The following is a 13787-nucleotide window of genomic DNA, read 5'->3' as shown; positions in this document are numbered from 1 at the left end:
AGGCAATAGCAAGGGTCTCTAATTTCTGGCTCTAAGAACTGGGGCAGGGCTGTTGCGAATCGATGCAAAAGCAGTGCAGGGATGGAGAGGTAAGTGGAATTGCCCACCTGGCAAGCTCTAATGTGGGGTGATCTATTGTGACACCAGCACTTGAACACCCCCACCAAGAAAGGCAGAAGCTTCCCTGGGGCATGACTTTCACTCTAACAAAGGGGACTGAGATTCATAAGATAAGGAGATAAAACTCACTTCTGACTACTGATGTAATTACTTGGGGCAAATCTCAACAAAGACTATCTGAGAATGGGAAAGTACTCTGTGTGTGTGTGTGTGTGTGTGTGTGTGTGTGTGTGTGTGTGTGTGTGAGAAAGATGGAGGGGAAAAGGGATGGGGAGGAAAAAAAGGAGGGAAAGAAGGGAAGGAGGAAGGCAGGAATATAAATTGATGGGATGCGGAGAGAAAACAAACTGTTTGCAAGTCATCGGGGCTTTGAAGAGCGAAAGGAGTGTGGCATGTGTGCAAAGTCTGGGAATAATTTTCTTCAATTATGTCACAGCCAATGAGCATCATGGCTTGGGCCAGTCAAAGGATACATTTTTATAGCAGCATATTAGGATGATGATGATGATGACCTTAGCCACATTCTTACACAGAACCTGAATATTTTAAGATGGGATTTATTTTTCCAAACACACATATTTTAACATTAGGTTACACCAACAACTAAGACCAGCATACAGACCTAAATAATGTTTTATAGACATAAAAAGACATCACCCAGGGAAAACACTGAGCACTTCATTTGCTGCTTTCAGATCTCTGGATGCTAACCACACCCCCGTGTCGTGTAGAACTGAAGGATGACACGTTATGTGCATTGCATTTCTGTAAAGAATCGACCGCAGGAATTGAAACTTGGGGTGAGGGATGTAATTTTGTCATTAGAAATGGAAGCATCATTTCATGTTTTATTTAAGTCCCCCTTTGAAGAAAGATCCTAAGGTGTTCTGTGTCAGTGACATAAGGCAGGCCCCACACTGGGGTTTTTTTTTGGTGGTCCATAATGTGATTCTGAAATAAAAGTGACAATTTTTAACACTGCATATGTTCAAAGACCTCTGCCAAGAAGGGGAAAAAATAGTCTTGGCATCAGAGCTAAAGTGTGACGGTTCCTTTGTGATCCGTGATGAGGAAACGAGTGGCCACGTCCCTGATCTTGTCACATTAGCACGAGAATAGCATATGAGCCTTTCCAGAAACTGTTCTTCAATGGATTCCCAATTCTGTCTGTTGTGGCAGACAAATCGGTTTACCTTTTTCACTACTTTGTGGCTGTTGGTTGGGATGTTGGAAGGCGGGGGAGGGTGGCAGTGTAACTGCTTCTATTCAGTAGAAACCAGTATCTTTACTTGTAAAGGGCACCAAATAGGTGCCGAAAACTAATTTTTGTTTTCTAGGTTTTTAATTTTTTTTTATGTCACAGTGTTTTACTTATTTATTTTTAAAATTGTTTTATTTGACTATAGTTAACACACAATGTTACATTCATTTCAGGTGTACGACATAGTGATTCAGCTTCTCTTAATGTTATGCTGTGCTCACCACAAGTGCGGCTACCATCTGCCACCATAAGATGCTATTACAATATCGTTGACTGTATTTCCTATGTTGTGCCTTTGGTTCCTATGACTTGTTCATTCTGTAACTGGAAGCCTGTACCTCCTACTCTCCCTCACCCATCTTGCCTACCCCCTTCCCCTGGCAACCATGTTTGTTCTCTGTATTTATAGGTCTGATTCTGCTTTTTGTTTATTCATCTGTTTTGTTTCTTAGATTCCATATATAGTGAAAACATACGGTATTTTTCTTTCTCAGTCCAACTTATTTCACTTAGCGTAGACACTCTAGGTCCATCATATTGTCACAAATGGCAAGATCTCATCCTTTTTTATGGCTGTGTAATATTCCTACTTAGCCTACATACTATAACCTATATAATAAATATCCTATATAATATAATATATATCCTGTGTAATATTCCTACATATATCACATCTTCTTTATCCATTTATCTATTGATGGACACTTGGGTTTCTTCCATATCTTGGCTATTGTAAATAATGCTACACTAGACACAGAGGTACATATATCTTTTCAAATTAGTGTTTTTGTTCTCTTTGGATAAATATCCTGTAGTGGAATTATTGGATCACATGGTTTTCTATTTTTAATTTTTTGAGGAATCTCCCTGTTGTTTTCCACAGTGGCTGCACTGGTTTACACTCCCACCAACAGTGCACAGGGTTCCTTTTTTTCCTACATCCTTGCCGACAGTTTTTCCTGTTTGATTTTAGCCATTCTGACAGGTGTGAGGCGATACAGCTCATTGTGGTTTCCATTTGTATTTCCCTGATGATTAGTGATGTTGAGCATCTTTTCACATGTTTGTTGGCCATTTGTATGTCTTCATTGGAAAAATGTCCATGGAGGTCCTCTGCCCATTTTTAATTGGATTATTGGTGGGGTTTTTTTGGTGGTGAGTTGTATAAGTTCTTTATATATTTTGTATATTAACCCCTTATCGGATATATCATTTACAAATAGCTTCTTCCAATCAGTAGATTGCCTTTTTGTTTTGTTGGTGGTTTCCTTCACTGCGTGAAAGCTTTTTATTTTGATATAGTCCAATGGTTTATTTTGCTTTTGTTTCCTTGGCCTTAGGAGACATATCTAGAAAAATGTTGCTATAGCCAACATCAAAGAAATTACTGCTATGTTGTCTTCTAGGGATTTTGGGGTTTCAGGTCTCATGTTAGATCTTTAACCCGTTTTGAGTTTATTTTTGTGTCTGGTGTTAGAAAGTGATCCGAAAAGAAAGGGGGGGTAATCAGAAGGGGGAATGAAACATGAGAGACTATGGACTATGAGAAACAAACTGAGGGCCTCAGAGGGGAGGGGGGTGGGGGAATGGGATAGACCGGTGATGGGTAGTAAGGAGGGCACGTATTGCAAGGTGCACTGGGTGTTATATGCAACTAATGAATCATCAAGCCTTACATTGGAAACCGGGGATGTACTGTATGGTGACTAACATAATATAATAAAAAATCATTAAAAAAAAAAAAAAGAAAGTGATCCGGTTTCATTCTTTTGCATCTAGCTGTCCAGTTTTCCCAGCACTGTTTATTTAAAAGACAATCTGTTCCCCATTGTATAGTCTTTTCTCCTTTGTAATAGATTAACTGATCATATAAGTGTGGGTTTATTTCTAAACTCTAGTCTGTTCCACTGATCTGTGTGTCTATTTTTGTGCCAGTACCATACTATTTTGATTACTACAGCTTTGCAGGATATCTTGAAATCTGGAACTGTGATACCTCCAGCTTTGTTCTTCTTTCTCAAATTGCTTAGCTTAAGACAAGTTTTGCTGTTTGGTTACTATCCGTTGACCTTGAGGTCTAGAGCTCACAGGGTAAGGTCTGGGACCATGGTTAGCAACAAGCTGCAGAGGAGGAGATCTGCCTCAATGGAACACTGCCACATACACACAGCATCTCATGACGCCCCGACACATCTGTAGGTACGACACTTAAAATGATAAGCAGTAATACCACAGGTGTCAAGTTTCCCTCAGAAGGCACAGCATTAAAAATTTAAATGACAAGTAGATGATATTTAACCTTCTGAATAACAATCTGTTTGTGCTAAAAGCACAGTTAAAAAATATTGTATGTTAGGCAGAGGCCCAAACTCTGCATGCAACGAGAGAAAATTTTCACCTTCCTCCTACAGGGAAGAAAACTGATTTTGGTTTTGAAAACGCAGAGCTGGGATTCTTCTCTGCCAATGATATCTAAGTCACACCAGGTGCCCACTCAGGGCCTTCAAAGTCGAACCAAAGACTCCTCCACTGAATTGTTCCCACCCCAGAACAAAAGGGTCTGCTTGTGGGGGAGGGGGCTGTCAGCATAAGGAAGGAGATGAGGAATTTCCCATGGAATGGTTGAACGGTAAAGATTTCTGGGAAACGCCATCTTTAAAGATCTGCAGAGATACCGCTGGGGCCTGGTCTTAGGTGAACCACAGCCTCCCCTCTGTATGTCTACACATGCTACAGTTTTAATTAGAGCTTCCCAGAATGCTATGCTTCTGCCCATCTCTCCACTGCTTTATAATTGTTGGGGATAAGGGGTGTTCAGGTTTATGCCATGCTACAACTGAGGCCCAATCAGTACTTTAGTGTTTCCACATTTAAAAGTACCCAGAAAATTCACTGATCTTCCATCTCGGAATCTTCATCTTAGATGCCTTACCCCCGAAGATGACTTCCCGGAAGACTTAACGCAGGTGCTCTGTGCTGCAGGATGCTTGCTCCTTTGGGGCATTTGAAATCATTGAACATGACCTCCAAAATGGGGAAATATTTCATAGAATATCAGGACACTTTCAGGTTTTAGAGGGGAAAGACGTCCTGTTCTTCTGCTTTCTATGGAAAAAATTACAAATATGTACATTGCCCCAGAGACCAATAGTCAGATGCCATATGTGTCTCTGGGGTGGAACAATAGAATAGGCATTGTAAAAACATTTCTTAGGCTAACTTCCAGATATGAAAGGGGTGCCTCAGAGCTGTGGAGTGGGGAAATCACTATTTCACAAGGAATGGTATTTTTAGACTGCATGAAAAATGAGGAATGCATGAAACTGCAGATGATAACACAGAGCAGCCACCCCAAGTTGAGAGTCTGGGCTGCATTTCCGCTGCTCATTTCCATAACGGCCCCTTATTTTGCTTGCTTGTCTCTGTAATAAAGTTTCTACTTGAGAAAAATGGGTACTTACGGAAAGGTTATCATGCCACACGCTGTCATTTGTTTTACAGTGAACTCTGATATTCATTTTTTTTTTTTAATTTTCTGAACTCAGAAGTTCTTAATTCTCAATTTTACCAAAAATGCCAGTGGGTAACCTTCATCCCTTGCCTACCTCACACTTGACTGCGGGGTCTCTCTGCCACATGCCTTATCTCTTCAGTCATGATATCCATTTCTTTGTATTTCTGTTTCGTAAGATAATTCAACTCTCTGGTTTTCTGAGAACATTAATTCAAGCCATAGCAGGGAATATTCTTTTTTGTTTTGCAATTTTTCAGTAAGAAATCATTATGTTTCTCAGTCCTGGTAAGTCATTTTTCTGCCCCAATTACATCCTCTTGAGGATTCTCCTTTTTTCATTAAAGCACTGCTCTCTCTCTCCCTCTAGAGCTGCTGCAGTCAGAGCCAACTGTGCTCTTTGTTCAGCTGAGGTCCTGAGTCCCCTTAAATACGTGGTGACAGCAGCATCCTCACAGTTCAGACTTTGGGTGAATGAAATAAGTGGATGGTGGACGACAGAACATGGTTTCCCTAGTCATATCTACTGGGCCCAAGTGCTCCAGAGAAGCCTCTTTGAATGTGGACATGTCCAGCCACATAGACTGGGGGTGATTTTTGTAATTAAATAGAATCAAATCAACTATTATTGAAAAAAAATAGAACTGTCCCTTCCTGATGGTTTAGAAATTAGAGGGTAAATAAATGGTGAAATGTGAAGGCTCACTAATCACATGACAACATCAATTATCAATGATCAAAAATCATGAAGTATGAACTGCATACTTATATGACTGAGAGAAGTATGGCCACTGATAGAAGTCACATTTATATGGATTGCCTATTTTTTAAAAGGAAAATCTCAGGGGACATAACCAGCTGAAAGATCCAGAAGACGCAACTTTGCTCACCGACCTCAACCCCGGCTTTGCCTTACGCAGGGCTCACTGACTTATGAATGGGTCCCAGTCATCATGGGGCCATATTAAGCAGGTGAGTGGGTAGTGAAGATAATGTGGAAAAAAAAATCAATGAAACAGAGCTATGACAGAGATTGAGAGAGAACGTAAATGAACTCCCTTGCTTCTTGGTGGATTTATAGTTTGCAATTCTGGTCACTCATGAGACTCTGCTCTAGTTCTAGCTCTTGAATTTCAAGACTTTTTTTTTCATCTAGTTCATTTATACAATATATCTTCCTTTATACAATTTAGTTTGAATTTTTTTTTATTTCTTGCAGCTAATCTCAAACTAAGACCCAAACCCAAGTTGAAGTTATGATAATCTGATCAATTTTACCCTGTCCTTCCATCTGACTTCTTTCCTGAGCTTTAGGCTCAAGTAACCAACTTTCTATTAGAAAGCTTTATTGTATATCTAAGATCATCTCAGGCGTAACTATCTGCACACAATTATTGTTTTCTTTCTGTTTCCTATCTAAACATGTCTGTCTAGCAAATTTCTCAGTAAATGCACCGATATTTACCCAGGGGCTCAGGTCAAAACCTAGCTGTTATTTTTGACTCTCCCATTTTCTCCATACACCGCATCTAATTTACAGCTATGATAGACATCACTACTGTTCACTGATATCCAGTTGCCCCTCTTCTGAACATATGAGAGAACTGTATTTCCTTGTCTCCTGGGTGCCTTGCTCTGGACAGTGAAATGTGAGAAAAAAGTTATAGGCATCATTCCTTTGTAGAAGCATTTTTACTTGACTGTCTATCTTTTCCTGTCATGTGATAGATGACATTTCACATGGTAGAGTGCCTGTCAGCCTGGGTTCCTGACTAAGCTGGAGCCCTTTGCTGACTCAAGACGTATAAATAGTGTGAGCAAAAAATAAACCTTTGCTGTTTTATGGCACTAAGATTTCTAAGTTGTTTGTAACTGCGGCATGAGCTAGCTTACTCTAAGATAATCCCCAAGTCCTGCTAGCTCTATTGTCAACATATATTCCAAACCTGATGCTGTTACCTCCTTTCTACCATTGCTGTATTTCAAAGAATCCTCATCTCTTGCCTGGATTGCTTGCATCTCTTGCTCAGGATCCTCTTCATCTGTCTTCCCTTTTCTATTCTGAGGTCTCTCAAGTCCCTTTTCCAAGCAGCAGCCAGCCTTTTGTCATTTTAAAGGTGAATCTCATCATGCCACTCCCTGTCCCAAACTCCCAATAACTTCCCACTAGACTTAGAATAAAAATACAATTTTCTCCATGAATCGTTAACAATCTATGATCTGACCCCTACCTATTTGTCTAAATTTGTTTCCTGCCATTCTTTTATGTCTCTAATCCAACTGCATTGTCTCTCTTACCATTAATTGCAAAGACTAAACTCATTTTCCCAGCAGGGTTGTTCTCTAGCTATTCCCTCTATGTGGAATGCTCTGCCTCAAGACCTCTTTGTGGTTGGCTTACCCCTTCCCATCATACAAATCTTTGCCCCCAGATTACGTCCTCAGAGCCCTTTCTAAATGATTTAAAACCACATCCTCCAATAACTCACTACCAAATTACCCTGTTTTACTTTGCAAAGTACTCTTTGAACTACCTTATTTCTTCATTTGTTGATGTTACTTTTCCTGGACTATGAATATCATAAGAAGAGGATTTTGTTTCTCCGCGTTCTATCCCTCATATCTAGACAAGTTTCTGGTGCTTAGTGAGATTCAGTAAATATTTGTCAAATGAGTGAATTAATGAATAAATAGCTTAAACAATGAAAATGTCAAAATAATACTCCAGTGAAGAGACAACTGACTGAGAAGTAATACTCTTTCATACGTGCCTTACATTGCTTGTTTTTTTAATAGAGCAAAAAATAAATGAAAATATTGCAAGACAATAAATTTGTATAGCTTTTACCTATGCCCTACCACTTACAATTCATTTATTAAGTAAAACCTGATTTGTTCAAATTAACTTGCTTAAATTAGCCAATGCATGTTGAAACAAGAAGTCTTTAAAAAAAAGAATTAGCACATGGCATGTTTAAAGTCACAGTTGCAATAACTGAGTTGTGCTCCTCAATCCAAAATACCTAAATTTTATACAACAGACCCACGAAATGAGCTAGAAAAAGATATGAAAGCAAAAGAACAGGCTCAAAGACAGAGTAAGCGCTAACAAGGAAATCAGGGCACAAACCATTAAGTGGGAAACACTAAGTTAACACATTTCTATGGAAAATAACCTTCTGAATCATTTAACTAGAGAAAATCCATCAGTAGGATTCGTCAATGAGCTGTAAATACAACCAACACGTTTGCTCTTCATAATCATCTCCTTAATGATTTTGGGGTGGATGTGTGTACTTCCCTCACATGCCAACATAACACACGTGAATCCATCAGTAGGGAATACCTTGGATTATTATCTTAGTGGAAATAATGGATTTAAACCAATATACTAGCTCCATTATCAACTTTTATTCATGAAACACTCTACATTTTTGCTAAGCTGATGGTCCAGGTGAGGAGCTTTTACTGTAACCAAGAGATACATTAAAAATACCACTTTCAAAGGGACTAAACTTCTCTCCCTGGCCTCAGGATCTCTCCAAGGAGGAATGGCTGTTGGAGTCAGGAGGACAGAGTCAGACTCTTGGCTCTGTGACTCTGAAGTCCTGAGGATGTCATTTAATTTGAATTTTGATTTTGATTCTAGATGAGAATAAGGATAATGATATCTATCCTAGACATTTCATGAGATTGTTGTGAAAATAATACATGTCAAAGATATGTTTTGTAAACTGGCTATTTTAACTATTTTTTAAATTCTACTTTTTTGAGGTTATTATGGTCATCCTCTAAATTGAAGCTATACACACACACACACACACACACGTTTTTTCATGATACACACACACACACACACACACACACACACACACTTTTTTTTTCATAGTATGAGGAAAAGAAAGAACAAGCACCAAAATGGATATGTTTGGCCATGCGGTCTTTACTCCTATTGGAGATTAACAATTTCTGTATCTACTTAAGAAATGTTGAAATTATAACAATTAGCAGAAAATGATACTGTTGTTTTTTTAAACACACAAAGGCACCAAGAGCTTCTTCCATATTATAGCAAACTCCTGAGTCTGTTTCCATACCCAAACATTTTCAAATAATCCATTTCCTACCCAAGAAGAGAGCTAAATTCTTGGTCTATCACAAATGGAACAATATTCTTTATAACACTCATGTGAATATCTGAGGAGAAAAACAAAACTGGAAGAAAAACACACAAGGCTGGGCATTATATGAAACCTCCTTGTTGTTACAATAGGTTAGTTGCCAAAACCCTGAAATCTAAGCCTCCACAGTGTCTTTACTTATTGTGTTGCTTTGTTAACTTGAGTAATTCTCCTGTTCATCACTAAACATATCCTAAAGATTTTATTAAATAAACAGAATAGGAGGCATGGTGAAAAGTCTGAGAGAAGCATTTAGTTTCATAAAAAATCCTGATCTTGAGGATTTAGCTGTCAATTATCCAGGCCTACTCTAATCTCACACTCAGAAGTTACTTTATGGAAATGATTAATTATAAATAAAGAGACCTCAGGATACCAAGAAATTACCGTACACCGTGTCAACAAAGATAACTTAACTCTTTAAGGAAAACAGCACAGGACAATCTCTTAATCTTAATGAAATCCATCCTATTCTCTCTTTTACACACAAAACCCATACTATTTAAAGATGTAAAAAACGAGATCATGGCTAAGTGAATCTGATCTCTCTGCCTATCTCCACCACAAAATCCAATCAAAATAATCTCTTCAGTCAATTAATTACAGGAAAATATACAATCACCCGTATATCCCCAATGAGGCACGCTCAGCTAGCTTCAACTCAAGGATGCTATTTACTTGATATTTGTGGGTATCTTTTTCTGCTTTCTTTGAAATTGAGGATCAAGCGACACCATCTTAAATATTTGCTAATTATGTTGTTCCTCCTACCTCGTGATGATTCTTGGCCAGCCATTCCTTAATGGTGCTGAGGGCAATGACGGAAGCAGGCTCGTTCGGGAAACCTAAGTGAAGAGCAGAATAAAACAAATTAACAAAAAAAGATGAAGGCAAGAGAGAATTCAATCACGGTATGACACTAAATTTTTCTCATTTCAACAGTATTCAATTCAACCAATTACTACTGAGCAAGGCAGGCCGTAGTAAGATATACACGTATGTGAAGGCTGTGATCATACACAGAAGGCATATAGGCCAGTCCTATACCCGTCTAGTGCTAACAGGCAATAAAGGATTTAACTGTCTCTTCAATTCTACAACAGAATCAATTAAAAATGTATTTACATTTGCTTAATAGTTCTCAAAGCACTTTCATGTAGTATTCTCATAAGAGGTGCTCAGATTAAGGTTTATCACCCTCAGTCTACAAATCAAGTAAATATGGCTACAGAGTGCATGCGGTTGACTCAGGGTCCTAAGTCCAGTAGTACTCCATCAATGAACTGACACAACACAGGGCAAGTAACTTGCAGAACAGCCATACGACCACCAGTTATTATTAGAATTCAAACAAGGTAATGCCTGCTCCATTTAGGGTCCCTGGAAATTATGTTTGAGATTAAGACTCCATGACCTGGCCTGGTTTTGCATCATGGAGCTGGTTTTAGAAAGACAAGAATGACGCTTACACCATGTCCTAGTGAACAGTAGCACACATAATCCTAATTCCCAAAACTCATCCAGAATATCCTTTTAGCTTATGTAAACCAAACATATTCTTTTTTTTTTTTTAAGATTTTATTTATTTATTTATTTATTTGACAGAGATAGAGACAGCCAGTGAGAGAGTGAACACAAGCAGGGGGAGTGGGAGAGGAAGAAGCAGGCTCCTAGCGGAGAAGCCTGATGTGGGGCTCGATCCCATAATGCCGGGATCATGCCCTGAGCCGAAGGCAGATGCTTAACGACTGCACCACCCAAGCGTCCCTAAACCAAACATATTCTTAAACTTGCAAAATCATCAGACATTCTGCCAATAGAGATGAATGTATGTGAAGGAATAACCTTACAAATTATATATTTGTGGGGCAGAAAGAAGAGACGGGAGTGACTATTCCTTTAAAACTACTCTCTTTAAGCTTACCACAGGCTTCCTATCACCAAATTCCATACAGGCAATCACTCTTTCAATCAGTCTTCATCTTTTCCTGTATTAGATGTGCTTGACTAGTTTTCCATGTTTTATTACCCTGGATTTTCTTTTTTTATTATTATTATTATTTTTTACTGTTTTAAAGTGTACAATGCAGTGGTTTTGCTACATCCACAAAGTTGGGCAACCATTACCACTAAGCCCAGAATATTTTCATCAACCCCCCAAAGATTCTGCACCCATTAACAGTCTCCCCAGTCTCCTTGCACCCCAGCCCCTGACAACTATGAATGCACTTTTTGTCTCTATAGATTTGCAAATTCTCCTCCTGGATTTTTCAACACTGCCTTCTTCCGTGTTTTCTCCTACCTATGTAAGCTCCCCTGGCTCCCTTTTCTAGGAACAGCCATTAAATGTATGCCATTCCCAACCTCTAAACTCAGCCTTCTTCCTTTATACTCTGCGTGAGCCGGCTGCAGTGTCATCCACTGACATGCCTTCTAATCAGGGGGCTCCTGCGACATTGTGCTGTACAGAGGCAGAGAGAGGTATTGCTGAAATGGGGAGACCTGGGATTTACAAGACCCAGTTTTATTGGAAGGCAAATACATATCCCAGCAGTTCATACGAAAGGTTTAAATCTCATTAGACTTTCAGAGAAAATGTGTGAGAGAAGAGGGGATAAGAGAGGAGATGTTTGTCCCCACGTCCAAGAATCAATGTTTAGGTTTCTACATAACATACTTCGTGAGAGAGTGCATAAAGCAAGAAGACAAGATAAAGCAGGGCCAAGCTGCACTTGACCACAGGGAAAATGTGCACAACTTCCCAAACTTTGTAAATTCATCTGTGATATTTGGGATTATAGATTTGTTTTGAACCGTTTCACCCCATTTATTTTTTCCTTAAATGAAGGCTTCAAAAGGTAAAACCCCTAAAATAAACCTGCTAATTAGCTAATTCATTGAGCAAATATTACTGAACCAGAAAAGATACACAGACACGTTTAATGAGTCCCTGTCCTCTAAAGCCCAAAGTCGGACGGAGGAAATAGATAAAAGGCGAGCATGACAAGTGCATCAGGTCTGTGGGGACGGAGATGAGGGGAACCATGTAAGAAAGAGGAGGCCTTCTAGGAAACCACAGAATATTTGGGGAAGAGAGCAATAGAGTGGGGAGCTGAGGAGACACTGTCTTCGGGAAGTAAGCTGTGAGCAACTAGGAATTAGGGGGAGAAGTCAGGGGAAGTGAAGGGAGAAGTTCCTGTGGACTGCAAAGGAAAAGTAGGACGCCAGGATAGGCATTTGTGGTTAGGAGCTAACCACAGGGGGCTTTTCCAGTTCACCTCTTCCTGGAGTTTAACACCTACCTCTTCTTGATGCACTCCAGAACTAGAAATGTAACCTGTATTCTTCCACAGAATGAACTTCTTCCCCATTTTCTGGTTTCTGCCTATTGTTCTCTTTCCTAGTTACCACAGTATCTGATAGCTTTCCTGGCTGGTAACTGAGTCCCCTGAAATATTGTATACCACCCGTTCTTTCCCTAGTTTGCCCACTGATCTCATTCAAAGCCCCATCAGCCCTCACCCTGACAACTGTAGTTGACTCATAATCGTGCTCCTTTGGCCCTCTCCCCTTCTCCAGTCTGTCCATCACACCACTTCCAAGTGGCCCTTCCTAAGGTATAGTTACCACAACCTTACACAATGGTGGCCTTGCTGATGTTTCAGCTCCTACAGAGGACACTTTAGCACCTTAGAATGGCATAAGACGCCACAAGGGGCCTTCCTTAGACTTGTATCTTAGCTTTCCCTATTTATTCTCCTCCCATAAAATTCTTCTCCAACTTTTTGATATGTGTAAGAAGTACTTAAATCGTAAGATTATAGGGCTATATAAAGCTAATAAATACTGTAATCACGCTGCAATGGCCGTCAGCATTAACCTTTAGAAGATGTAATTCCCCACAGAGAAATTACATAAGTTCTTATAGAACCATGGCAACTACGGTCAGTTCTCAATTATTTGTGACCTCCCGGTCACTTTCCCACATTTATCAAAGCCTCTGGCACTGAGTTATGGCTCTCATTGCTACCTCAATCCTTGCCAGAATGATGGGTGATTTCAATGTCCAATAAGATGACCCACCCAACACCTGGCCTGCCAGTTCCTTGACCTAGTCATTTTTGACAACAACCTACCTCCAAGCCACTGCCTCTCCAGACCCCACCATGCACCTTGATGTAACATTCCCATGCCTAAATTACTAATTTAAGCAATGCTCCCTCAAAAACTCGTTCTCTCTTTAGGTTGATTTGCTACTTTCCAAGATACGTCCTTTATAAGCATTTGAAGTCCAAATGAATGCTAACATTTCCTCTCTGAATGGTGTGACTCTCTCCTACCTCTCTAGGCTCTTACACTGTATTGCTCTTTGCTTTTTCAACTCCAGCTACACTGACCTTCCTTTTGTTCTTTGAATGTGGCATGTTTCCCTTTGCTTCCTAAGTCCTTGCTCATGCTATATCCTCTTCCTGAAATGACATTTCTCCCCTCTTTTCCTAGCTTATTTTAACTTTCATTTGTCCTTTGTTCAGTCATCGCTTCTCTAGAGAAGGCTTCTCTGATGACGACGACTCCCTATTTGATGCTTTCATCACATCATGTACCTTTCCCTGGCAGTACTCATCAGACTTTCATTTTTACATTTTACATTTATTTATGTACATATTTGATTAATACTTCTAGTAGAGTGAAAGCCTAAGGAGGCAGATGCCAC

At 39.6% G+C, this 13787-nt stretch overlaps 1 protein-coding gene across 3 annotated transcripts in view; it reads right to left on the bottom strand.

Annotated features, from left to right (window-relative positions):
• MACROD2 (mono-ADP ribosylhydrolase 2) overlaps positions 1-13787 on the bottom strand; it is a 1872659-nt gene that overhangs the window by 490473 nt on the left and 1368399 nt on the right. For all 3 annotated transcript variants that reach the window (XM_057312671.1, XM_057312670.1, XM_057312672.1), the window contains exon 8: positions 9845-9918. In XM_057312671.1, coding sequence (XP_057168654.1) covers positions 9845-9918 — 74 coding nt within the window. The remainder of the gene's footprint in view (positions 1-9844; positions 9919-13787) is intronic.

The sequence above is a fragment of the Ursus arctos genome, unplaced genomic scaffold (assembly GCF_023065955.2).
Source record: "Ursus arctos isolate Adak ecotype North America unplaced genomic scaffold, UrsArc2.0 scaffold_16, whole genome shotgun sequence".
In the NCBI taxonomy this organism is placed as follows: Eukaryota; Metazoa; Chordata; class Mammalia; order Carnivora; family Ursidae; genus Ursus; species Ursus arctos.
The sequence above is the reverse complement of the archived record's forward strand: the minus strand, read 5'-3'. Positions and strand labels throughout refer to the sequence as shown.